Source organism: Cetorhinus maximus, chromosome 12, assembly GCF_964194155.1.
Source record: "Cetorhinus maximus chromosome 12, sCetMax3.hap1.1, whole genome shotgun sequence".
Taxonomy (NCBI): domain Eukaryota; kingdom Metazoa; phylum Chordata; class Chondrichthyes; order Lamniformes; family Cetorhinidae; genus Cetorhinus; species Cetorhinus maximus.
The window spans coordinates 25,738,940-25,764,893 of NC_135890.1; the positions used below are offsets into that span (position 1 = coordinate 25,738,940).

The window sequence follows — 25,954 nt, forward strand, 5'->3', positions numbered from 1 at the left end:
TAATGCAGTGATTACATCCTCCACCACTCTACTGGAAGCACTGTAATGCTGCCATTGGCAGAATGGTGTAACCACAGAATGAATGACATGTTTACATAGACAGTTTCCATTATAAATGTGGAAATAGAAATTTATAATGGAAATGCAAAAAGACTTTAAAATGGGGGCAGAATTATGTCTGCATGCCCAGGTCCAAATGGCTCTGCTTAACCTGAAGACTACAGTTGGTCTGAACTCCCTTTGTACGGTGCAGTGGCAGGTCAGCTTACATACAGTGTATCTTTGATTCTACATTTGATCAAACACCAACATATGGCTGGAGGAGGCTAGACTGCATTGTTTGAAACCAAAGTTCTCAAATGTAAATGATAAAACGAAAAGTCGAAGTTTAATATGAACTATCTTTAATATGATTCTTCAGTCGCCATGAAGGATATTAAATCTGCAGCATCTGCTTGATGCGTATGAATTACATACTGTTCCACCATGAATCTAACCAGTGTTCGATGGATGGATATGATGTTAAGCAGCTTTATGCAGACTTTTGAAGTCAATGAAGTGGTCAGTTCCTTTAAGATTAACACCACTGGCCTGAGGCAGTACTGGAAATTGTCCACTGTATGATGCCTTTCATCATTCTTCAGCCAAGTGAATGAGTGAATCATTCTTCTGTGGCAGTAAAACGGACTCCATATTACCCTAAGCTATGGAGCAGTGCCACTTCCATCTGAACCAATAATAAATGGACCCTGAAAGCAGCAAAGGAGGGCTTGCTGTACATTTTAATTTCCCTAACTGCTGGAGCAGTTGTGCAGCTGAGAAAGAATGCAGAAGGAAAAACACACGATCAATTTGATTGGAAAAGCACAATGCTTTTGTCAATACAGTATATTTGCTTCCTGTACACGTGTTGCATTTTCACAAAATTGTCATTCTGGATTGTGGGGACTCTTGTGCAGGTTCCAAGTGAATTAAAACTAACACATGCTATTTTATTCCAGTCCTGTGAGATTCCGATTCTATCAGAAGTATTCAGATATGCAGTGGGCGATTGATAATTTCTATGTGGGACCTGCTTGCCCAGGCAATTGTGGAGGACATGGAGACTGCCTGAACAAACAGTGCTTCTGTGACCCCGGCTTCACTGGGTCAAATTGTTACTTGACTCAGCTTCTAAAGGTATTATTGGATTATCTGAGATTTCCTAAAATCCAAAGATGGGCAAAATATTTATTTTAAAATTCACAGGCACTTCATTTTATAGGGGTTATGAGTAACAGAGTGGAGTGAGATAACATGATCACTCACACAGCCCAACTAAACATGATTTTTCATTTCATTAATAATGAATGCAGTTAATTCCGTGTGGTTCTTATTGTTCAGATTCACAATAAATTAAACATACAAAATTCCTTGGCTGTTAGCAAAAGGATATACAGGACAATTGCTTTTTCAGTGAACGATGCTCAGTTTTGCACTTGCCCCAATAATTATGTCCCTTTCTAGATGTAAATCCTCGATCACAATGTGGTGAAAGATTTAGTCATTATCTGCTAAAAATGTTTTGACATAACTTGCATAATGAATTCATTAATAAAGGATTAATCATTGATAAAGGCATTGGCCGGTGTAGTATTAAGCTGTACAGGCCAGAAAATTAAATTTCTTATCTCTGCTGAGTAGCTGATCTCAATCATGGCAGCATTTGAAGTTAGCATTGGTAACCCATGGGCTAACCTTCCTACTCTTGGCCACTGACCAAAACCTCTGTTGAAAAGTGTAGGACATTGGGCGAGAACAATACAGAGCTTGTAGACACAAAGTGCCACCAGGGGCTGACTGTCAAAGCTCACAAAGGAAGAATGTAAAGATACTGGAGTGCTGCCAATCTCCATGGAACTATACCTAGCAAGTCTTCAGTGGGGCGAGGGGTATAAACCATGATATCTGTTGTGACGTGCTGGTAGTTTGTGGTTATTATGCATCAATTACTGCTAAACAATCAGTTTGTTACTTAGCATTTGATATTTATTTGTACCTAAAATACATTTAGTGGGGCTTTTGTTATAAGGTTTTAGTGCACAAATATCAAATTCATAATGGAACACTGAGCGCAATAAATTTTCGGATAGTCACATTTGAGGAATAGAAGGCAAAGCTGCAATTAGAAGAGAGACAGTATAATGGTGGAACATGGAGCTCCAGTGCTCCAGTGTGTTGCAATGTGAGTAGTTCAACAAAGGTTTATTTCCTTGAGTCCTTCACAGTAGACTACTAATCTGTGGTAATTATGGTTTTATTTAGTGTGTAATATACCTTTAAGAATAATGCTTGTTAAGGAAGACCACATGATCTTTAGTACCCAATAGGAGGGTAGCACAGGCTACCTCAGTAGTCAGTAGTTAGTAGTTATTTATGTGGAGACAGAGTTTGAGTTGAAAGCACACATGTGGTTGCTGCTGAAAACCTTGTAAATATTCTTAAAGTTTCCACCTAAGAAGTGTCTGCGGATCAACTCTATCAATAGTGCCAACTCGGCCACCACTCACAGCAAGCTAGCAATGAGGATAAAACAAGTTTAACAGAAGAAATCAAGAGAAAAGAAATCAGCACTGTACCCCGACTAATAATTGTAAGCAGAAGTTCGGTTTGAACCGGCGAAGTAATTCCCTCTCAAAATGCCGCAATTCAGAAGAATTGATCCTTTTGATCCAGCCATGGACAATTGGTCTGCTGAGTACCTTGTAAATAAACTTAAAGTTTCCACCTAAGGAGTGTCTGTGGATCAACTCTATCAGTAGTACCAACTGGGCCACCATTCACCACTCACAACACAATCTCAACCATATGATTGTGGGGCGATGCCAAGCAGAGACAGGACACTTCCAAAGAGGGGGGAAGTTAACATTAACTGCTGTCACGTAGTTCCTATCAGTCAGTTACAAGCAGCATTGGCTGATTAAAGCCTGAGATAAATTCACCTCTCATAGCTTGTAGTGCTATATAGCCCATGCAATCTAGAGAAAAGGAAAGTAGAAGAGAAATAAAACCAGCTTAAACTTTTTTTTTTACTTAGTTGGATACTAGCCAGAGTTGGAGATGGGCAAATTGCATTGCCTTTGACCCATTTAATGATTGGTTGTCTAATGTATTACAGACTTCATTGAAGGAACGTTTTGAGACTGATGCCATGAAATCAGACTTATGGATTTCTCTGGAAGGTGGAAAGGCTTGCACAGATTGTGGTGTCCTCGCGGAAGATTTGCCCCTCTATTTCAGTGGAGCAGGCATGAGGCAGGCAATAACCGCTGACCTTGATCTCCGTGGTACAAAGTAAGTTTTATACAGTTAGTTCTATGTCAAGCCTTCTTTCATGTTGGTCAAGTTAGAAAAACAAGGTGTTAATAAGTTCTTTGGTTCAATCAGTTGGACATTGACTTTCGCCTATGGGAGCACAAAACTGGCCTTAATTTGATACAAACTGGCACTTAACCAGCAATATCATTTCAAGAGGTCACAAAATTGTTCATTTGAGAAATGGAAAAATGTCACAGTGCTGTAATAGATAGTTCACGTCACACATTAGAGATTAAAAGGAGCTCTGTTCTCCATCTGTATTTATTGTTCCTGATCTGGGAATATGTGATGGTTTTCCTCTCCTCGGCATAAATAATCACCTGAGCTGAGTACTGGGTGGAGAATCAGGTGAGGAAGGCCGACGATTGGGCCTGCCCATTTCTCTTATGCTCTCTGTTCAGATGATTACTTATGCCCAAGCACAGATAATGGAAACCTACCCCTGGGTATCTGAAATATAAAGGGCTGAGTTTTCACCCCATTGGGGGGGAATTTGAAGAGCGGGCGCGTACAGCCGCGTTTCTGATTGGCGCCCCGCCATTTTACGTGGGCAGGCCAATTAAGGCCCGCCCAGCGTGAAGTCCGCGCAGAAGTGCTATGCGTTCCCTGTGCGGGTGGGGGGGAATCCCAAAATCGAGAGTGTGCTCTTTCGCGCATGCGCACGAAAGAGTACACTCATCTTCCTGAGGCTAAGTGCAGCCTCAGGGAGATCGGTTGTAAATGTAAAAAAGATAAAAATAGAAAAATAAAATTTCCCTAACATGTCCCCTCATGTGACAATGGCATATGAGTTGGGACATGTCCATAATTTTTACAAAACCTTTATTAAAATTTTTTAAAGCTGACATGAAACCTCATCCCGCCCGTGGATGAGGTTTCATGTTTTTTCTAGTTCCTGCCAGGGTTCCTGGCCTGCCCGCCAACCTTAAGGTTGGATGGGCAGGTCCTTTAATTACTTAATTGACCCTGTCAATGGCCTCAATTGGCCATTGACAGGTCGGTGGGCGCGCAGCTGATTTTGCTGCACTCCTACCTTCCTGAAAATTTAAATAGGGCGTGGTGATGTCGGGAGTTCCCCCTGAAGTCACTGCGCGTCATTTTACACGACGGTGAGCAGGCCCCACCCCCGCTTGCCGACGCGTAAAATCCTGCCCAAAGTGTTCGAATTCTCAGCAACAACTTCATTCGCCCTGATGAGCTCAAAATAAGTCAAACTATTTAAGAGTTGAAAATTAAAGAATGGCCAAAGAGAAGAGGGAGTTCATCAAGCTCAACCTAAGGAGAAGCACCTGTTTAGAGACACCACACATCTGCTACGAACTGATTGGCCCTGATTTTCACTGGGGACTGAGGCAGAAAGTGGGGGAGATAAAGTAGCTTTGAGAGGCCCGCTGGGCAGAAATTTGGGCAGGACCCAGAAAGGTCAAATCTTTGCCCAAAACAGGGATCAGCAAGAGCTTCCGATGGGTCCTGGAAGGAATGGAGCTTTCATCTGCCCCATATGTGACCCATGCCATGACAGGAAGGAAAGGCTGGTGAGAATGCTTCTCTCACTAGAATTCCTAAAGCTCCAGTCTCCTCCCTACGCTGCAATCAGGAAGAAATAATCACTTGGGCAGAAAATTTACTTGAAAATTAGACTAGGAAATGAGATAGTTTCTCACACAGAAGTTGGGCTCACCAAGGTGGTATTGTAGACTAGAAGATCCAAGAACTGACTCTGGCAGTTTCTTTTAATCATCTCCTCTTACAAATGGATCCAATCACTGGTATAGCTACACCTTTACATGGGGAGTCCAGCACCTTCACGCAGCAATTTGATGGTGCATCTTGTACTACTTCCAGGGACATCCTCATTGTCACAGAACCTAACTAAAATATGTAAATTGGATGACCCTGACCCCATGTTCTCTCGCAAGGTCTGGAGTGGGTGTTACAAGCAAAATGTGATTCTAGATCAGTGGCAGTAGAGCCCTCCTGCTCTTTTGCACTTACATCATGTCTAAAACTTCCAGGACCTGACACACAAAACCACAAATGGGTTAAGAGTTTCTGAAAAGTCAACATGATATTCTGATAAGCTGTTCTAGGTGTAGCACTCAGATTGTGAGAAATTAATATCTAAGAGCTGGATTGGCAGACTGCTATTTAAAAGTATATTATTGACTCCTTTACAATTTCAGGTATACAACATTAATGTTGATCTTTTATACCCAGATTTGTGCAATATTGGGCCAGAATAGGCAGTGAGAACAATATGACCACGTGTCATCAGCCTACTTGCAGGAAGGAAGGGGTTTTGTTGGACTACTCCACTGATGGAGGTGAGGCTTTTTCTCTATTTTTATGACTCTCTAATTAGCTGCCTCTTAACTGTGTCAAATGATATTTTGAATCAGACTAAATGCAAGACGAGCAGACCAGAAGGAGATACAGAGAGATGTTGACCACCGAATGTGGTAACTCAGTAATTTCCTGTAGCTAATAGCTGCGATTCTGGATAGAGACAATTCCTTCCCTTCTGCCTTCTCCCCACTTTACATTGCCACCCCTGGCCTGTACTTTGTACTCTCTTTTCATTATGTTCCATAATATTCAATGTTAGTTTTCTGGAATATCGTTTTATTTAAGACAAATAGGAAATATTGTATTCTAATTAATCATAAAAGTCCTGAAAAGGTTCAATCAGCAACCTGAATGCCGGGCCTTTACGCTGAGAAAATTCTAACTCTAAAGACTATAAAACTGTGACTACACATTGAGGAGCTTGTAACAGTTGGAGATGACTTTTAAACACCCCAGTGTACATTTCTCAATTTTAATAATGAAAATATGAATTGATCTCAGATTTAAATGTGTCACCATTAATTTCATTCTCAACATCTCACAATTTCTTCCCTGAATTGTCCCCAATCTTAACCCTAATCCCTCTTCCTTAAAAGAACAGTTATTTTCTTCAGACATCACTGCTGGGTTTCTCACAGAATTACTGAATACTGTCAAATTGGCAGCATTTTTCTGAAGCACGTGAACACACTAGGAACTACTGTTTTGCGACTGCTAAAATCCATCTGAATTTACAGAGACTCAACTCATATCCTTGCATTGGATAAGTACAGGAGGAAGGAATAGAAAGGTTTGCTGATAGGGTGAGATGGAGTAAGATGAGATGAGGTTCATGTGGAGCATAAATATCAGCATAGACTCATTGGGCCAAATAGCCTGTTCCTGCAAAATTCTGGGTAAAGATTCCAACCATAGTCACCATTGATTAAAACTTTTGCCATAGTGAACTTTAAGAAAAACCTTTCCATTACATTTCTGTTGAAATAATAAATTCTGATACTAATTAATTTCTCATGACTGTAGGAATCACCTGGAACCTACTACATGAAATGGATTACCAGAAATATATTTCTGTGCGCCAAGATTATGTCCTCCTTCCAGAGGAGGCTCACACCAACACGACTCGCCTGCGATGGTGGCAGCCCTTTGTTGTTCTGAAAGGCCAGATGGTAGCAAGCAGAGAGCGTGCTCAATGGGCACTGGACAACATCCTGATTGGAGGATCTGAGATCAACCCAAGTCAACTAATGGATTCATTTGATGATGGTAAGATGGAAACATTAGATTGGTGAATGGCGCTGATGACAGTTAAGAATTGTGAATGGAAGTGTTTGGTTATGACTTGATAGATGATAAGAACTGTGCAGGGAAAGTTTTGTCGTCCCCAGTGCCAATCACACATGTGATCAAGTACAGGATGGTTGGAAAATCCCAGAATTAGCCTTTATATCTCCTCAGCACTGACATTGCAGAGTACAGATGTTTCCAGTGGGCGATCACTGCTGTCATCCAAGCTCTTTACAGGCTCAAACATTTTGCAGCTGAGGGCAGGATTTCCCTATCCTTAATTGTCTGGGGCAATCACTTTGTAAGTTAAAAGCATTTCACCAAGATTTTTCCTAAAGGTGTGTTGTCTTGTTTTGGAAATGGTTTTGAAATGTTGAATTTTCTTTTGTCAATCTAACCCTGTTATTTAGTCAGCTTAGATACTCTTGTTTCTTCTCTTTCACCACACCTATTATTACAAGGAGGCTCACCACCCAAAACTTGAAAATTAATAATTTCCCTGGGAATTCCTGTTTCCCTCAGCGAGCTGGAGGTTGGAGGGGTGGTGGGGATGTTCCACAGGAATACGCAAAGGCAAGTCCACTTCCACCTGAAGTCACGTGGCCCAAGCAGGCTGTACCCAAGAGTGTGCGTCCTCAGATCCCACCAGAGCTTCTTGGTTATGTCAGAGATGCACTTTCTCCACCAATCCTTCAATGGGGAGACTTTTTTCCAAGTCAGAATCATACCCTTGATATTCCATATTGTTGTAGAAGGAAAAAAATAGATTTGAAATATTGGAAATTAAAGCAGCATGTGCCTAACCCACCTGGGTGTCATAAGCAAGTGCATCACACATCTAGGTTGTATTACAGTGACTTTAGGTATGATGCCCTTGGAAGATGTGAATTTGGCAAGATTTTTAATTGTATTTTATATTGTGAATGTGTGTGTGTGGCTTACTTGAGGTACGGATGTGCATGAAATACAATGAAAGAGCTGTACGTTTGTGTGAGGGCTTGACATGGGTGAGCAAAGTAAATGTGGAACAAGTTGTAGCATTCACTCTTGGACCATCCTTGCCTGATTTCTTAAAGTGAACATTCTCTGCATCATATTCCAAGTCTCGTAGTTATCCTGATGGCCGTATTATCCACTTAGGTATTGCTCATGTTGTTGCATCACTCTGACTCTTGTTCAAAAAGACATTTTTGTGCCTTCACATTCTGCCTGCCACTTCTCCACCTGCCTAGCCTCAATGATGGCTGACAAAGATTTAAAATGTATCTTGATGCTTTATAAGAGATAAAACAATATCCATCCCCCAATGTAGGCACTTACCTTTCAGTATCCAGTTTCCCTTTAAATTTGAGAAGCATTTTCACATTCCCATCAGGCTTGCTCCCTGCAAAATGCCAAAGTTGAACAGACAGCTATGAATAATTATTCAAGTGAACTAATCTGCAAATTAGCAGGCTGTCAACTCACTGCACTGTGGGCTTCCTTTGTGCTGACAGAGAAACTTAGACTGAGCCTTGATCACATAATTGGTGCATATTTGTGCTATTAAACTTTAAAACATAGATAGCAGCTTTATTATTCTGTTCCTAAAGAACTTTTTTTCCCCCTACAGAAGGTGTTAACCATGATGAAAACTGGATTTTCTACCCTAATGCAGTTCGTACAGCAGGCTTCTGCGGTAATCCTTCATTCCATCTCTATTGGCCTAATAAGAAGAAAGATAAGACGCACAATTTCCTGGCTTCACGGGAACTTATTGTAGCACCAGGATATATACTACAGTTCAGAGTAAGATTCTATTTGGGACATTTCATACTTGTTATGCTTAAGTTATACTAAGGCACTCGTTTAAATCAGGCTCCATTATCTGAACGCCACACAAAGAATTATGCCCTGTTTTTCTGGAATGTAAAAAATTATTTGTAAAATGAAAAGACCATTAGGCACTTCTGCTCCATCCCTTTTCCTTGATCTTGACCCTATCTGACCATCTTCCACCCTACCCTTCACTATCTCTTTTCCTCTCTCTCTTGAAAATCATATAATTTTCTATGGAATTAAGTTGTTATTGCCTTCCCTTAACATAATATATAAGCACAGAGTAAGCCACTCAAACCTGCTCTGCGATTCAGTAAGATCATGGCTAAACTTCTAAACGTCAGCTTCCTACCCAATTCCCATGTCCCTTGATTTTCTTTGAATCTAAAAGTCTATTGATCTCAATCCTGACTGCATTCAACTACTGAGTTGCCACAGCCCTCGGTAAGGAATTCCAAAGATTCACAACCCTCTGAGTGAAGAAATTTCTCCTCATCTCAAATTAAATAGCCAACCCTTACCCTGAGACTATGGCCTCTAGTTTTAGACGCTCCAATCAGGGAAGACAGCCTCTCATCATCTTTTGTGTCAAAGACTCTTAAGAATTTTATGCATTTCAAAGAATTCACCTCTCATTCTTCCAAATACCAGAGAATTACTTACTTCAGAGAAATTACAATTACAAATTCTTATCATCAGTGATGTATATTACTCTTCGTGTAAAGAAAAGCTCTGCCTTGACTTCCCTACTTAATTCTAAATTTTAATTTTCATCTTAGAAACTCAAGCAGTTTAGTTAAATGTAACCTGAATCCATGGTGATGGTCCTTAACAAGACATACTTTTCCAAATAAGCACCTGCCGGATCCCTTAAAATGTTTAAAAGATTTTCCCTATGAGCTGACGTTAAGCTTACCTGTGTATGGTTCCAGGTCTGTCTTTTGACAATTTTAAGTAATAAAGTTATGTCAGTCCTTTTCAAACCCTTAGTGCTCTGTACCTGCTCTGTTCTGACAAACTTGCAAAGGGGGTGAGTGAAAATCTCTCTAAATGTCATTGCCACTTTCTTCATGATTGATGGGTACACGTTGTCTCGACAGAATAGTATGTTTTAAGAGCAGCTAACTTTCTTATAACTGATACTGGTAATTTTCTTCCTGTCTAGTTGCTCCTCTGCTGTGATGGCAGCTTCTCTAAAGAACCATAAATAGGATTCTGTAGTGGTTTCTTTAGTTATTTTATGAATGAGCATTAGTTGTCTGCATGCATAGGCAGAATTTCTTTTTCTATTTTGATTTAGGACGTTTTAGCAATTGGATAGGAGAGCTAAGTTGCAAGTGATTTGGAGGAAAGCAGCACATGAAAGGAAGTGAAACACATTGGCTTGCCTACAAAGATTTGAATTAGTTGGCAGCCAGTTTCTACCAATAATCATTCAAATCAGTACTGGCACGAGACCTGCCACAGAGATGGTGTCTTCAGATATCCAGGAACTGACGGTGCAGAGGAGGGAAGGGAAGAGAAGCCATTGGCGGAAGTGCAGTAGTTGCCTTCAGAGAGGTATGAATGGAACCATCAATAGCAGTCCAGTGAAGCTGGACAATACAGGAGAGGTGTGGCATGGTCAGCTATATCAAACACTGCAGAAAGGTTGAGGAAGAGGGATAATGCAAGACTGTCACAAAGGGTGTCATTTATGACTTTAGCTGAAGTTGGTTTGGTGCTGTAAGAAGGGTAGAAGCTTTATTGGGGGAAGATTCAGACAGGATGTTTTGGGGAGTAAAGAACTAGGATGCAGTGACAATTTAAGCGAGGTCAGAAATGGGACAGTAATTGGTGATGACAGGGGATGGTTGTTAAAGATACGTTTTTGAAAAGGAGCTTTATGGCAAGTGAGAGGGTAGGGTGCAGGAGGGGGTGGGTGTGGGGCGGTGTGGTGGGTAATGACAGTTTTGAAGGGAACTGCATTCAAAGAACAGCGCCTGAGGAAAGGGAATCACATATAATATCGGCCAGCACGGGAATCAGGGAGGAAAGTTGAGTGGTTAGGAGGGGAGTGAGATGGGGATCAAGGGAACAGGAAATGGGTCTTAAGGACAAGAAGGAAGATAGGCGAGAAACTACAAGATTGGAATTGGTGGGAGATGTTGGAATGTAGGGCAACAGGCTTAGAGGACGGCTTTGAATTGCATTACTTAGATCATAGCACTCCCTTATGTTAAGAGTGTTTAGGTCATGCCAGTCTTCAGTTGTCACTGTAGCGCAAGTGCCTTAAAGTAATAGGACATATATTGGCACAGGGTTCTTCCAGTTTCCTGCCATAACTTTAGCAGGAGAGCAGTGGACTCCCCGGAGAAACAATGGAAATGACCATTTTTAACCAATGACATTTTTCTGGAGGTTCCACTGATAAATACTTTATTGTTCAAAAAGAAATACAGAGCTGAAACCAAATATTTCTCCACATCAAACTGTGTATTTGACAGATGAGAATCGGCTAGATGAGCTGAATGTTCTTTCATGATTTGTACATTCTTATATCTCTATTCTGTCTTCTGTTGTTGCCCATGTGTTGCACAAGGAGCTTCTTCACCTCATTGAATCTATCCCATCCCTGGATCTATCCTATCTTCTTTCATCACTATACTGAATCCTACTTATTCTAACAATCAACTAGATCATCAGACTGCTTGTTTGGTTATAGGGACAAAGAAACAACATTGCCATATTTTTAAAGTGGGTATCAAGCATGAAATGTGCTTTGTTATACCTGTACATTCATTAAATGGACCTTTCCTAGAGTTTATCTTCTGTAATATGTTTCCAGATTGTAGTTGGCTGTGAAGCTGATTCTTGTGGGGATCTCCAGCCTGTTTTGCTGGAATACAGTAAGGATCCAAGGTGAGTGGCAATCCCAAAAAAAAAGGTTTGTGACTGACAGATGGGAATGTTTGCTACAAAGGACATTAGAATCAGCTTTGATGAATTCAACAAGATAAGTAAACTTTGCAACCAGGAGCAGGCCTGGAAACTCAGCAGCTTATGGTATAAAGCCTCACCATATTGTGGCCAAAATTACATGCTGTGATTTCAAACGTTCAGAATACAAAAGTGCGATTCCTATAACCTGATACTCCTGCCCTCTTAACTTTCACAGCTAAACACCACTTTATTCCATAGCATCTGCACTGTGAGAGCAGTGTCTGTCTTTAAGATATATGGTGCATGAAATGTTGGTATTACAGAATGATGTTTTATGACTATATGTCCATCCTTTGATTCTCAAAAAAAGGAACCAGTTACAACCTTAGAGAAAAAAAAGTACCTTCCCCTTCTGTTGCACCATTGTAACAGTTTGTAAAGGAACTTCAGAAAACTGGGTGAGCAAAATGATCTAAAATATTCACTGATGTATTCAACTGCATGAGAAGTTTCATATTTCTTTGCAAACATCATGATGTTTCAAGAACTTTTAAGTTCTTTTCATCAACAAGGTTTTAAATTCAAACAGTAAATACATTTTGCCTATCAGCAAGCTGCACAAGATCAACTAGATTATATATGAACAAGTTGTTTGTTACAAGGTTAACACTTCTGTTATAAAACAGTGTATCCTCCTAACAACAGAATGAAAGAGCCACCGTAGACATATTGGCTAGGATTTTCTATTTCTGCGCTTCCAGTCCACGAGGCAGGATTTTTGGATGGTGGAGTTTCCCACCCCACCACCCAAAGAGTCGGCGGGAAATGCATCCGTGCCAATCACACCAGCCATGCAGCCATTTAACACTCCAAGGGACTTTTGCCTGAATAAGGGATGGAAGTCCCATGTCTGAGAGTTGCTGGCCAATCTGATTGACTGGCAGCTCTGTAGTCTCAGCGGCAGCAGTGGCCAGGACTAAGACTACAAGCAGTGCCAGATTCTAAGTCCTGGAGTCCAGGACCAGGTGAGGGCAGGGGGTTTCACACAGCAGGGAGAAGAGAGGAGGCCTGAGGGGGGTGGGAGTATTGATGCAGAAACCAGGGTTAGGGGGTGTGGGCGAGGTGTGAAGGAGCACCACTGGGGGTGTGGACTTTGGGAGGGGCACCCTTTCACGTCCAAGGCCCAAGCAGGCTGACCTGCCAGGCTTCTCCCCTGCCTCTGAACTCTTCCTGCCAAATGAAAAATTGAGGCTGGGTGGAAAGCTGCCTTTAAGCTGGCTGCCTAAGGGCCTCAACTGTTGTGAGGAGGGCTGGCCTAGGCTCCATCCACCCCACACAAAATTGTGAATTGTTGACAGGAGCAGGCAGGTGGGCTACCTGGGGAATTTTATGGGCTCCACTGCCTACAAACTTGCCGGCAGAGGACTGTAAAATTCTTCACGTGGGGCAGAATTTTATGTTCTGATGCTGGCAGGTTTGCAGGCGGTGAGGGCAGGGTTGGCGGTGACTGTAACACTTTTTGGGTTTCCCACCTGCCTCAATCTCTCCGCAATTTTACACTGGGTCAGGTGAGGCCTAGACTGGCCCACCTGCCTTTACCTCAATTGAGGCCTTTAAGTGGTCAATTATTGACCACTTAAGGGCTGTTTCCCGCCCAGCCTCAATTTTCAGGCAGGAGGGAGGAGTTCAACGGTGGGAGGAAACTCGAAAATAAATTGGATTCAGGCCTCGAGTGGGAGGGGTGTGGGGGTGCCTCCATCAGCAGCCTCCTTTTAACATCAGGTGTGTCCCCCCCTCCAAAAGATCTGACCCCTGCAGGGGCTCCATCCCCACCCCCAACCTCTCCACCAACACCCCAAACCCCTTCTGTCCACCCCCCAGGCCTCACCTACCCTGCCTACCCTGAAACCCCCAAAACTTACCTGGTCCTGGACTCCAGGAACTTAAGCTTTGTGGACAGCTTGCAGTCCCAGTGCGGTCCATTGCAGATTATGGTGTTGCAGGGACTGGAGAACTGCCGGCCATCAGATTGGCAGACAGTGCTCTGTGGCAGGACTTCCTCCCGACTGAGGGGCAGAAGTCCCGCTTCCAGTCAATTGATGCTCATTGGAGCGCGACATGGTGGTGGGGCAGCCAGTATGGGTGGGAAGTGTTTGCTGCCAACTCCCCGGGTGGCAGTAAGGGAAACTGCGCCATCCAAAATATCCTGGCCATGGTTTTTCCACCCCTTTATTTTAATTGGTGGAAAATCATGGGTTCAGAACAGCAAACTTGGAGAATCTCAAATGTGAAATATATTAAAAGGATAATTCCAATATCCCAGCCTTTCCATGTGAAATCACAATCACAGGATGTGCAAATAAGGGCATTAAGGCTGCAATATTATAACCCTATCTGTGTCTCATGTTCTCTTTGAGCATAGGTTCCTCTTGGAGGGCAGAATTCTTGGGGTGAGTGGGTAAGAGTAGAGAAGGGAGAATGAAAGTTGATATCCTGCATTATGTTCCAATCTATTCTCCAAATCCCTAGCAGAGCCCAGCCTCCATCACTGTTTTTTCCCATTTGTACATTGAAGCACTGTGGGCTGATGAATATAAAGTTATCTTAAAGCATAACCAATCAAATTGTTTTTGCTTCATTTGGTAGTGGTCCCATTGGTACCATGTAAAACATAACAACGGCACCCCTTTAATTTGACAACTGAGCAGTTAGGACCAGGGTTCTAAGCACTTCTAAACAGTTTATGTCCCTGCCTTTTGTCAGTGAAGCTTTCTCTTTATTCTTGCAGGAAGGACTCCTGGTCACTTGTGCAAACGGAGTGTCTTCCTTCAACAAGCAGCAATGTTGGCTGCTCCCCGTTCCAGTTCCATGAAGCCAGTATTTATAGTTCTGTCAATTGCTCCAGCTGGAACAGGGTCACCATCCAACTACCTGAATATGTTGCATCCAGGTACAGTTCAGAGAAGAGAACGGTCGCTCCTCCACATTATATGTACTTACTATTTGTCACAGTTTCTTTTCACTTTTCTTCTAATTTTTTGGATCCTATGAGGATGAGGGATGTCAGATTGCAAGTCTAACATCCAAACCTGCAATTTCCTCCATTTAAACACTGCCACTTTTCTGCTTATCCCACTAGCTTGCCTATGTCCTTCAACAATTTTACATTTTTGAGTGCAAGTCCCATCTAATGCTACACTTTGCTTTCTGTCATCCAATCTATGTGACTCTATTCCCCTTAATTCCTATCATTGCCTTAAGTCTCTTATGTGGTAGCTTATCAAGTGTGTTTCAAAAATCCCTTTAAACTTCATCCACTGCATTTCTCTTGTTTACTCTTTCTATTATTTCTTCAAGAGCTTCAATAAGGTAGGTCAGGTATGACCTGCCTTTTTGAAATCTGTGCTGAATGGTCCTGGTTAACTCCCTTCCAAATGCTTTAATAATTTGATCTTTTGTTATAGATTCTAGTACATTTACAGGAACTGAAATAAGATTAATTGACATATGATTTCCTGGTTTATCCCTGTCTCTGCTTTTGACTTTCCATTTAATCCGTATAATATAGTCCCTTTTTTATCTTGCTGTAATCTGCCTTTTTTTTCTAATCAGTTCTCCACTTTCGTTTTTCTTTTCTTCTATTGTGCCTTAAACTGGTCCCCAAATATTTCCGTAAATTTAACTTGCCAATTTGCTGTTTCATTTCCCAGAACCAAATTAAGTGCTAGTTCCTTGTTGAAGCAACAACCTATTAACTGGTTATATAAATGCTTATGGCTCTGTTTTCAGCGCTACTCAGTTCCGATGGATTCAGAAGGAGGGCATTACAGAGAAACAAAGCTGGGGAATTGACAATGTATACATTGGAGAGTCCTGTGCCAAGCTCTGCAGTGGACACGGATACTGTAGAACTGGAACAATTTGTATTTGTGATGAGGGTTATCAAGGTACTGGCTCTAATTTTTCTATTTAAAATGAACCAGTTCAATGCTGCCAAGGGATCAAATATCTGACATGCTGGGTGACAATATCACCACTACATTCTCCACATGACTCTCATTCTGGAAGAAGACTGAGGACTCCTGTATTAAGAAGCACTGAGGCAGTGAGAGAGTCCAGGTTCTTGGAGGAGATTTAGGAGCTACATAATAGGAAGTGGGGAGGCAGCGGAGACAAACAAATCAGTGGCCCTGATATTTGCAGGATGAGGGGAGGAGTTATCAAACGGTGTGGAGTTCCACATCATCCGTGTATTTTTTTTAACAAATCCTGATCCGGCAACCAGTCTGATTTTTCCAGAAAAGGTCACAGCCAAGGACTAGGTAAGCTTGTGGCTACTGGGGCTGGAGACTGTTGGGGGAGAGGGGGTAGAGCATGGTTTGCAGGGACCAGGAGTTAGGGGTTGATCATGAAGGGGTCATAGATCAGTGGGGGCATTTTGGGAGAAAACAAGGAATTTCTGAGCACTGAGTCATGGAGGTAGCGGGGTGGGGGCATGATCAGAGATTGGGGGGATCGGAGGTCTGGGAGAGGTTGGAGGGGGGATCGGCGATCAGGGTGGGGTTTAGGAGAGATTGGGGGGTGTCAAAGAGCTCTCAGAGGAGATTGTGGAGGTGGGCAATCGAACAGGTTGCTGGGGGATGGTCTCAGGACAGCGGGGGGAATCATAGAGGTTTGCAGGTTCATACAGATTTACCTTGTTGGGTCCAAAGGAAACAGTTCTGCTCCTCCTGGCCTACAAGAAGTTGTAAAGGCACTTAATTATCAGATATACCAACCTGTCTGGCCTCCTAAATCTGCTGAGTTTCCTAACCTGGTCAGCATAAGTTTAAAAATAAGGAAACCTGTTCAGGTTAAAAAACAAAAGTTTTCAAAAGTTTCATTGACCGACCTGCCTCCTGATACAGGATTGGTTCACAGTTCTTCATTCCGCCTCTGTTAAAGCTGGAAACGGGCTGGGCTGAGGCAGGTTGACTTTTAGTTTCAGATTTTGAACTTTTTAACCTCCCACCTGACCCAAAACTACCCATTTTTGGGGATTAAAGTTATCCCCATTATTTCAGTGAGCAAGTGTAAAATCTCTGGAAAAGAATCCCCAGGAAGACAGTGGAAGTACTGATTCATTCAAACGCAAATTAATTGATAACTTTCAGAAAATAATATTTTGGGATGAAATGTATGAGTAAGTTTAGACATGACTTGGTGAGTGTAACATGATCTAAAGGAACAGGTGTCTTTAGACATACGGTTTCCAAAGTTTTTCTTCACAGGAGGTCTCCTGACCTCATGTCTGGGTCTGTTGTAAAGTAATTGATGGTGCTTGCTGTAATTAGTCAGGCAACTCCTTTATTGTTGTATCGTGCAACTACCAGGATGGTAGAAGGCAAACTAAATCGACCTTAGTTTTTCATTTACAAATTTCTATGTTCCTAATAAGTTACAAAAATTTCCAGGGTAACAAAGACCAAATAAAAATTCAACTTTAACCATTGCTACAGGTGGGAAAACTATAACCATAGCTGTGTATTAATTACCATCTTGACATAAAAAATAAAAGTAATCTTTAAAAAAATTCTCTTTGAAAAATATAACTCCAGAATTTTCTTTCAACCTTACCTAAAAGCCGCTTATCTTTTATGCAGGAGATTACTGTTCTGTTCCAATCAATGACCTGCCCAGTTACATCAAGGACAACTTTGAGTCACCGCGTGTTACAGAAATAAACTGGCAGATGATTCAAGGAGGAGCTATTGGCAGTGGATGTGGTCAGCTGGCACCCTATGCTCACGGGGAGTCGCTGTACTTCAATGGCTGTCAGATGAGACAGGCTGTAACCAAACTTCTGGATCTGACCAGGGCCAGGTACATTTTCTTTAAGAAATAACCATGAGAGTTGAGCTTTGCATCGCTGAAAGGGCAAAAGCCTTTGTTGTATTCTATTCATACATGGGATGTGGGCTTCACTGGCTGGGCCAGATTTATTGCCCATGCCTAGTTGCCCTTGAGAAGGTGATGGCGAGCTGCCTCCTTGAACTGCTGCAGTCCCTGTAGTGTAGGTATATCCACAGTGCTGTTAGGGAGGGAGTTCCAGGATTTTGACCCAGCCGCAATGAAGGAACAATGATATATTTCCAAGTCAGGATGGCGAGTACCTTGGAGGGGAACTTCCAGGTGGTGGTGTTCCTATCTGTCTGCTGCCCTTGTCCTTCTAGATGGTAGTAGTCATGGATTTGGAAGGTGCTGTCTAAGGAGCCTTGGTGAATTCCTACAGTGCATCTTGTAGATGGTACACACTGCTGCTACTGTGCGTCGGTGGTGGAGGAAGTGAATGTTTGTGGTTGTGGTGCCAATCAAGCGGGCTGCTTTGTCTTGGATGGTGTCAAGCTTCTTAATGTTGTGGGAGCTGCACTCATCCAGGCAAATGGGGAGTATTCCATCACACCCCTGACTTGTGCCTTGTAGATGGTGGACAGGCTCTGGGGAGTCAGGAGGTGAGTTACCCGCCGCAGGATTCCTAGCTACTCACCGGCTCTTGTAGCCACAGTATTTATACGCTCGTCCAGTTCAGTTTTTGGTCAATGGTAACTCCCAGGATGTTGATAGTGGAGATTCAGTGATGGTACTGCCATTGAATGTCAAGGGGCAATGGTTAGATTCTCTCTTGCTGGAGATGGTATTGTCAGGCACTTTTGTGTCATGAATGTTACTCGCCACTTGTCAGCCCAAGCCTGATATTGTCCAGGTCCTCACTACCTTGAGGAGCTCCTGCAGTGATGTCCTAGAGCTGAGACGACTGACCTCCAACAACCACTCCATCTTCCTTAGTGCTAGGTATGACTCTAACCAGTGAAGAGTTTCCCCCCTGATTCCCATTGACTCCAGTTTCGCTCGGGCTCCTTGATGCCACACTCGGTTAAATGCTGCCTTGATGTCAAGGGCAGTCATTCTCACCTCACCTCTGGAGTTCAGCTCTTTTGTCCATATTTGAACCAAGGGCTTAATGAGGTCAGGAGCTGAGTGGCCCTGGCGGAACCCAAACTGGGCGTCAGTGAGCAGCTTATTGCTAAGCAAGTGCTGCTTGATAACACTGTTGATTATCTCTTCCATTACCTTACTGATGATCGAGAGTAGACTGATGGAGCGGTAATTGGCTGGGTTAGATTTGTCCTGCTTTTTGTGCACAGGACATACCTGGGCAATTTTCCACATAGCCGGGTAGATGCCAGTGTTGTAGCTGTACTGGAACAGCTTGGCTAGGGGCGCAGCAAGTTCTGGAGGACAAGACTTCAGTGCTATAGCTGGGATATTGTCAGGGCCCATAGCCTTTGCACCATCCAATGCCTTCGGCCATTCCTTGTTAATCACGTGGAGTGAATCGAATTGGCTGAAGACTGGCATCTGTGATGCTGGGGACCTCTGGAGGAGGCCAAGATGGATCATCCACTCAGCACTTCTTGCTGAAGGATGTTATAAGTGCTTCAGCGTTATCGTTTGCACTGATGTGCTGGGCTCCCCCATTGGTGAGGATAAGGATTTTTGTGGAGCCTCCTATTCTAGTGAGTTGTGAAGTGTGTTCTTCGGAAGGCACCATTGAAAACCTTTCTATACCGCATTTTCTGTGATTAATGGCCAATGGTTTTAGGAAATTTAAAAAAAACAATCCTTGCATATGACATTGGAGGAGCAATCGTGTAAGATAAAGCTCAACTAAATTGCAAGAAAGAGTAAACTTTAAATCACTGAATCCTAAATTGTATGATGGAAATGTTGAATTAGGATGCTTATGGGGGTTAGGTCTCCCTACATGAGGATAAGGTGACCTGGATGGAATTGCACTGCAAATTTCCTGCCGCATCAGAGAACTGCCACGTTAGATCTCCATTCCTTCAGGCTGCTCTGTGGCAGAGCAATAATCTGCATCCCAGACTGGCTCCTTTCACTTTGACTGGGGGTGTGACATCACACCAACCTGGGATCTGGATCCCAGCCATTGGCAAATTGTCCTACTGCAGAGCAGCAAGGTATTTCCTCAAAGCCATCTGGCTCCAGATCATCTCACATGCTGGTCCAAGGTTGCAAATCCTACTAAAGTGCAGGGAACTTCTCCAGGAAGTAATTCACATCTTACAGGTGCAGCAACATTATCAGAACAGCCTAATGTGAAGGAGATTCAAAAATGTTACTTAAAACACTAAATAAAATCTGTGTCATTTTTTCTATTTTAACAGACGACGGGAGAACTCTTTGAACAAAATGTAATCCCTCCAGACTTTCCTTTCTCTTTATAAAACTTAATTTATATAACATTGCTTGAACATTCCCTGAGACTGTTACCATACTCATCCAAGGGAATCTTAACTGTACAGAGCTTAGCTATTTTTTTCTGAGTTTTGATGATATATTTGCTAAACAGAAAATGTTTTCTCTTTAGCAAAATCATGTTTGTGCTGCAGATCGGCAGCACATCACAGACAGGGAGCTGCAATGCTGACCTGACAGACCCCAACATCGCAGACAAGGCCATCCTGCTACAGTACAGTCTGAATGGAGGAATTACATGGCATGTTATTGCTCAGCACCAACCAAAGGATTTCGTACATGCCCAGAGGATATCTTACAATGTTCCTCTGTAAGTATCTTAAGCTTCAGAGCTGAGAAACCTCTCAAAAGTCTAACGTGCATAAGAAGTTAAGATCTACTTCTGTAGTATCAGGTATGCTGGACTCAGAAGTCCTCTATTGGTACAATTATAAATGCTGTTGGGAAGATTCTAGGTAGGGTATTTCCAGCAAAGTTATATATGTACTCTTTCGGAAATAAGTAACATTGGATCCAATCCAGAATGTACTTCTATCACTGCACACAGTGACCGAAGCAATCCTTACCCCACTGTAACTATCAGTGAAATGGGAGCTGGTGGTATTGTAAGTTGGGTTAATGCAAGTCCTTTGTTGTGTGAAAGGAAATTGTTTCATTAACCAATATCAGTGTATATTTTAAGACCTCGATATACAAGTTATTGTTAGACCACAAAGTAAAATGCCACTTGTCTGGAAATAGAGGCTTATCTTGTCCAACTGAAAAGATTTGTTTCTGCTCTTTTCATTGTATTAACTCTTCCTCTCGCAAGAACACAAAAAGTAGGAAAATGAGTTGACCATAAGGCCCGTCCAGCCTGCTCCATTTTTCAGTATGATCATGGCTGATTTTGGGCTTTAACTTTGCTTTCCCGTCCGCTCCCTATCCCTTGATTCCCTGAGAGACCTAAAATCTGTCTATCCCGACCTTAAATATATTCAAGATGGAGCATCCACAACCCTCTAAGGTAGAGAATTAACAAGGATTCACAACCTTTGGAGTGATGTAATGTCTCCTCGTCTCAGCCCTAGATGATCGGCCCCTTATCCTGAGACTGTGCCCCATGTTTTAGATTCCCCGACCAGTGGAAATAATCTCTCAGCACCTATCAATCTCCTTCAGAATTTTGTAGGTTTCAATGAGATCGCCTCTAATTCTTCTAAACTCCAAAGAATGTAGGCCCAACTTACTCAGCCTCTGATAATAGGACAAACCCCTTATCTCAGGGACCCATTTAGTGAGCCTTCCCTTTCTTTACCAACAACAACAATGACTTGTATCTATAGAGTGTTTTTAGCATAGTAAAATGTATGAGTTGCTTCACTGGAATGTTATCAAGCAATATTTCACAATAAATCACATAAGGGGATATGCAAGGTGACCAAAACCTTGGTGAAAGAGATAGGTTTTAACATCTTGAAGAAGGAAAGAGAGGTAGGGAGGCAGAGAGGTTTAGGGAGGGAATTCCAGAGCTTAGGGCCTATACAGCTGTTGACATGGCCACCAATAACGGAGGGATTAAAATCGGGAATGTGCAAGAGAGCTGAATTGGAAAAGCACAGATATCTCGGAGGGTTAGTAGGCTGGTGGAGGTTACAGAGATAGGGAGCGGTGAGGCTGTGGAGAGATTTGAAAACAAGGGGGTGAATTTTAGAATCAAGATGTTGCTTAACCTGGAGACTGTGTAAGTCAGCAAACAGAGGGGTGATGGATAAATGGCATCAGTCTTGTTATCAGCTTATTTTTGAATGATCACAATGGGGTGAGAAAACAATATGATATTTTCCCCTGTTCATCACTTTAGATAAAAGAATATTGAGGATAATTTTTAAGTCACACCCAAAATAGGCTGTCACCCTGCTAGTGTTGGCCTGAGAACTGAGCCATTTTGAGATCTCATTAACATGCCTATGGCAAGTTGCGGGCTCCAGGTGGGCATCCCACTGCAGCTCACTAGTTATGGGTGGGCAGCCAATCAACCGCTCCCACACTGTGCTGACCAGCAAATCAAACCTGGGGAAACAGGGAGGCAATTGTAGGGAGGCCTTAAATGATACAGCCATGAACTGGAGTGTTTTGGGGACTCGAGAAGCACTCCTGCCCCTCCTGAACCCACCAAAAGAACTTAAAATTTCCTGAGCTATTCTTTGAACGCTTGCCAGGCATCCCTTAAATGGGTCCTGGTTAGGCCTTTCAATACCTGGTAGAAATAGGCAGGACGGCATAATGCACATTCCACCCATATACACCTGAAAATTGCAATCAGACTCTGATAACTAGCATAGGATACTGACTTGCATATTAAATATGTTTCAGGCACGTGGAATGCTCTCCCATTTACAGGCCTACTTGTTCAAGGCCAAAGTAATATTGGTATGGAAAGTTGTACATATATTTAATTTACTCACCTGCTGGAGAGGGAAAGGATAGCTATTCAATTACATGTTGTGAAGATGGCTAGTGCAGAGAATGGTATCTATGGGCAGAATTATAGAGTTCCCCACCGGTGGGTTTGCAGGTGGGTGGTCCTGTAAAACTCCCTGGTGGTCTACCCGCTGCCCTCTCACCTGCCCTGACCAATCCACAATTTTACGTGAGGCGGGCAAGGCTTAGGGCGGCCAGCCCACCCTTACCCCAATTGAAGCCCTTAAGCGGCCAATTATTGGTCTCAATTTTTTGGCTGGCAAGAGGAGTTCAGGCCCTGGGGGAAGCCTGGCAAGTCAACCTGCTTGGGCCTTGGGTAGGAAGTGCGGGGGAGACACTTCCCTCAAGGGCCCCTTTTCAACAAGGTCTGCCTCTCAGTGGGTGCTTTTTCCCCCCATGGCCTCTCCATCAAGAACCCAACCCCAGGCCTCAGCTGTCCTCCCTGTTGTGAGATTCCTTGGCAGTTACCTGTTCCTCGACTCCAGGGCCAGAAATTTCCCCCCCTCAGGGGGGGTTCTATGGGGGCGGGCGCGAACCCAATCTGTGCCCCAGATCGGGGACGCGCCGCCATTTTACGTGGGTGGGCCAATTAAGGCCCACCCAGCGTGACGCTCGCCTGGAAGCGCTGAGCACTCCCTGTGCGGGCTATTGGGGGGGGGTGGGGGGGGAATTCCCTGAGTGGTTCCCTGCGCTCTTTCGCACATGCGCACAAAAGAGTGCAGAGATCTCCCTGAGGCATGGAGGTGCATCAGGGAGAGTTGTTTCATGCTAAAGTTTTAAGTAAAGGTTTTTAACACTTTTAAAACATGTCCCCTTATGTCACATGAGCTGGGACATGTCAAAGAATAAATTTTTATTAAATTTTAAAACAGTTCATGAAACCTCATCTCGCCCGTGGATGAGGCTTCATGAAAAACATGAAGGCCGCCTGGGCTCTTCGCCTGCCCACCAACCTTAAAGTTGGATGGGCAGCTCATTAAATTGAATTAATTAGGTTTTAATAGGCCTTTGACCGTTCAGCGGGGGGCTGCGAGCCCATCGAACTGGAAATCTAAATGACGCGCAGTGACGTCAGGACGCCTGCCCGACGTCACCATGCGTCATTTTACGCATCAGCGAGCAGGCCCCACCTCCACTCGCCGATGGGAAAATTCTTCCCCAGGACTTGGAATCTGGGGACTGCTTATAGTCCCAGTCCTGGCCACTGCTGCTACTGCGCGCCTGAGACTACAGGGCTGCTGGCCAATCAGATTGGCTGGCTCCTCTCTGAGTCGGGACTTCCACCCAAGCGAGGGGTGGAAGTCCCATCTCCAGCCAATTATCGCTCCTTGGAACATTAAATGGCTGTGGGGCTGCTGTGATCATCCCCACCGACACTTTAGGTGATGAGGTGGGAAACCCCACCATCCGAAAAATCCTACCCTATGTTTTCTTCCATCTGTACATTTGAGGCCCTTAGCCCTTATCTAAGTTAGAATTTCTTAATTCTGTTCCACCTTGAACCTTTGCTCTTTACTGCACACCTCCACCAATAATCTTTTTGAGTGATGAAATCACCATTTATTTTAATTAAAGTAATATTCAATATAAAATCACAATGTGTTCCATCATTGCTGGAAAAGCTGCTGTAACAGTAGCCACAATCCAGCATCTCTACAATCAGTTCAGAATGAATGAAACTTCTTTGTTCCCTAATTGAATCCTAACTTTGACCCCAACTTTGCTGTTTGATTGACATGTTGAACTAATAATTAGACATAAGAGCAATTGCTTTGCTAACCACAGAATAATTGAGTCTTAATATCATCACTCTCTGTCTCTAATGTATAGCATCTGATTTATTTTGAAATTTGTGTTTGATCATGTGGTAATCCTAGGAATTATTGCTATGTATTGCTCCATCTTTCTGGTTTGCACAGATATATTTATGTATGAGAAATGAGATGAAACCGGACTTTTGATGGATATTGAATCTGCAGGAACAACATGTAATGCCGATTTGTTGTGATTAATGCTGACAACACCTATACCTATCTTTGGGTCCACATGAGGGTGGATCCTGCTCCTTCGATGTACAACTGCGTTTGAACCTATTTTGACAGTGTTTAGTCAATCATAGACTCAGGAACTGCACAAAGTGCACTTGCACCACCCAGTGATAGGGAAATAGTATTGCGTAAACTGTAACACTATTTGCATTTGTGAAAAATTTTTTTTAGCTAAATCGAACAATATCAGGAAGTACAGTTCTGGGCACCACATTATAGGAAGCATGTGAACACATTGGAGAGAGTGCAGAAGAGTTTACACAAATGGTCCCAGGGATGAGAAGTTTCAGCTACAAGGATAGATTGGAGAAGTTGGGACTGTTTTCCTTGGAGAGGAGAAGGCTGAGAGGAGACTTGATAGAAGTTTTCAGAATCATGAGGGGGCTGGACAGAGTAGATAGGGAGAAGCTGTTCCCACTCGTAAAAGGATCGAGAGCGAGAGGGCACAAATTTAAAGCGATTTGCAAAAGAAGCACATGTGACGTGAGAAAAAACTTTTTCATACAACAAATGGTTTGGGTCTGGAATGCACTGCCTGGAAGTGAGATGGAAGCAAGTTCAATCAAGGCATTCAAGAGGGCATTAGATGATTATTTGAATAGAAACAAGGTGCAGGAGAATGGGGAAAAGGCGGGGCAATGGCACTAGGTCATAATGCTCATTGGAGAGTTGGCGCAGATATGATGGGCCGAATGGCCTCCTTCTGTGCCGTTAAGATTCTGTGAAGTAATTTTTTTGAAAAAAGTGTCTTGTGATCATGCTAAAAAAGGTAATATCAGTTTATGTAAATCCTGGGATGCAGTCATGGACAACCCTGCTGATATTGGGAAATACTTGCTTTCTTATGAAATAGAGATCCCCATTCTTGCACAGAGATGCCACCTCACCTGAGACCAAGGGATAAATGCCTTTATATTCAGTTATCCCCAGATGGGCATTTTTCTCTGATGGAGCTAGTAGCTATTGCAGCCAATTGTACCTTTTACAGACAATATATAAACTACAAAGGAAATAGCTATTCCTAAAAGCTTAACAAATAAAATGACCTCAAATATTATGAAACCAATCAGCAGCTAACATCTTAATCTTTATTACTACAGAGAGGCACGAGTTAAAGGTGTACAGCTACGATGGTGGCAGCCACGTCATAATGGAACAGGCCATGACCAGTGGGCTCTGGATCACGTAGAAGTGGTCCTGTAAGTATCTGAGTGCCGTGTTGTAAAAGGGATAAGTTATCAGTATTCATTTCTCTCCCACTATAGTCACAAACTAAGATTGATTTTGGAAATCTGAGAAGCTTCAAGAAAAGTCATCAGCCAGATTTTACTGAAAGTGAAGCCTACATATAAAAGATGTTGGTTAATGCCTTTTACATTTTTGTTCTTTATTCA

The 25,954-nt window shown here is 42.9% G+C and overlaps 1 protein-coding gene across 5 annotated transcripts in view; it reads left to right on the forward strand.

Moving 5' to 3' along the window:
* Positions 1-25,954, forward strand: part of reln (reelin) — a 366,824-nt gene that overhangs the window by 339,468 nt on the left and 1,402 nt on the right. For 4 of the 5 annotated variants that reach the window (XM_078553223.1, XM_078553220.1, XM_078553224.1 and 1 more), the window contains 11 exons: positions 1,002-1,179; positions 3,158-3,333; positions 5,575-5,681; positions 6,727-6,969; positions 8,603-8,778; positions 11,636-11,709; positions 14,519-14,680; positions 15,520-15,677; positions 17,373-17,592; positions 20,162-20,359; positions 25,661-25,759. In XM_078553223.1, coding sequence (XP_078409349.1) covers positions 1,002-1,179; positions 3,158-3,333; positions 5,575-5,681; positions 6,727-6,969; positions 8,603-8,778; positions 11,636-11,709; positions 14,519-14,680; positions 15,520-15,677; positions 17,373-17,592; positions 20,162-20,359; positions 25,661-25,759 — 1,791 coding nt within the window. The remainder of the gene's footprint in view (positions 1-1,001; positions 1,180-3,157; positions 3,334-5,574; positions 5,682-6,726; positions 6,970-8,602; positions 8,779-11,635; positions 11,710-14,518; positions 14,681-15,519; positions 15,678-17,372; positions 17,593-20,161; positions 20,360-25,660; positions 25,760-25,954) is intronic. The other variant, XM_078553221.1, reaches the window with a different exon arrangement.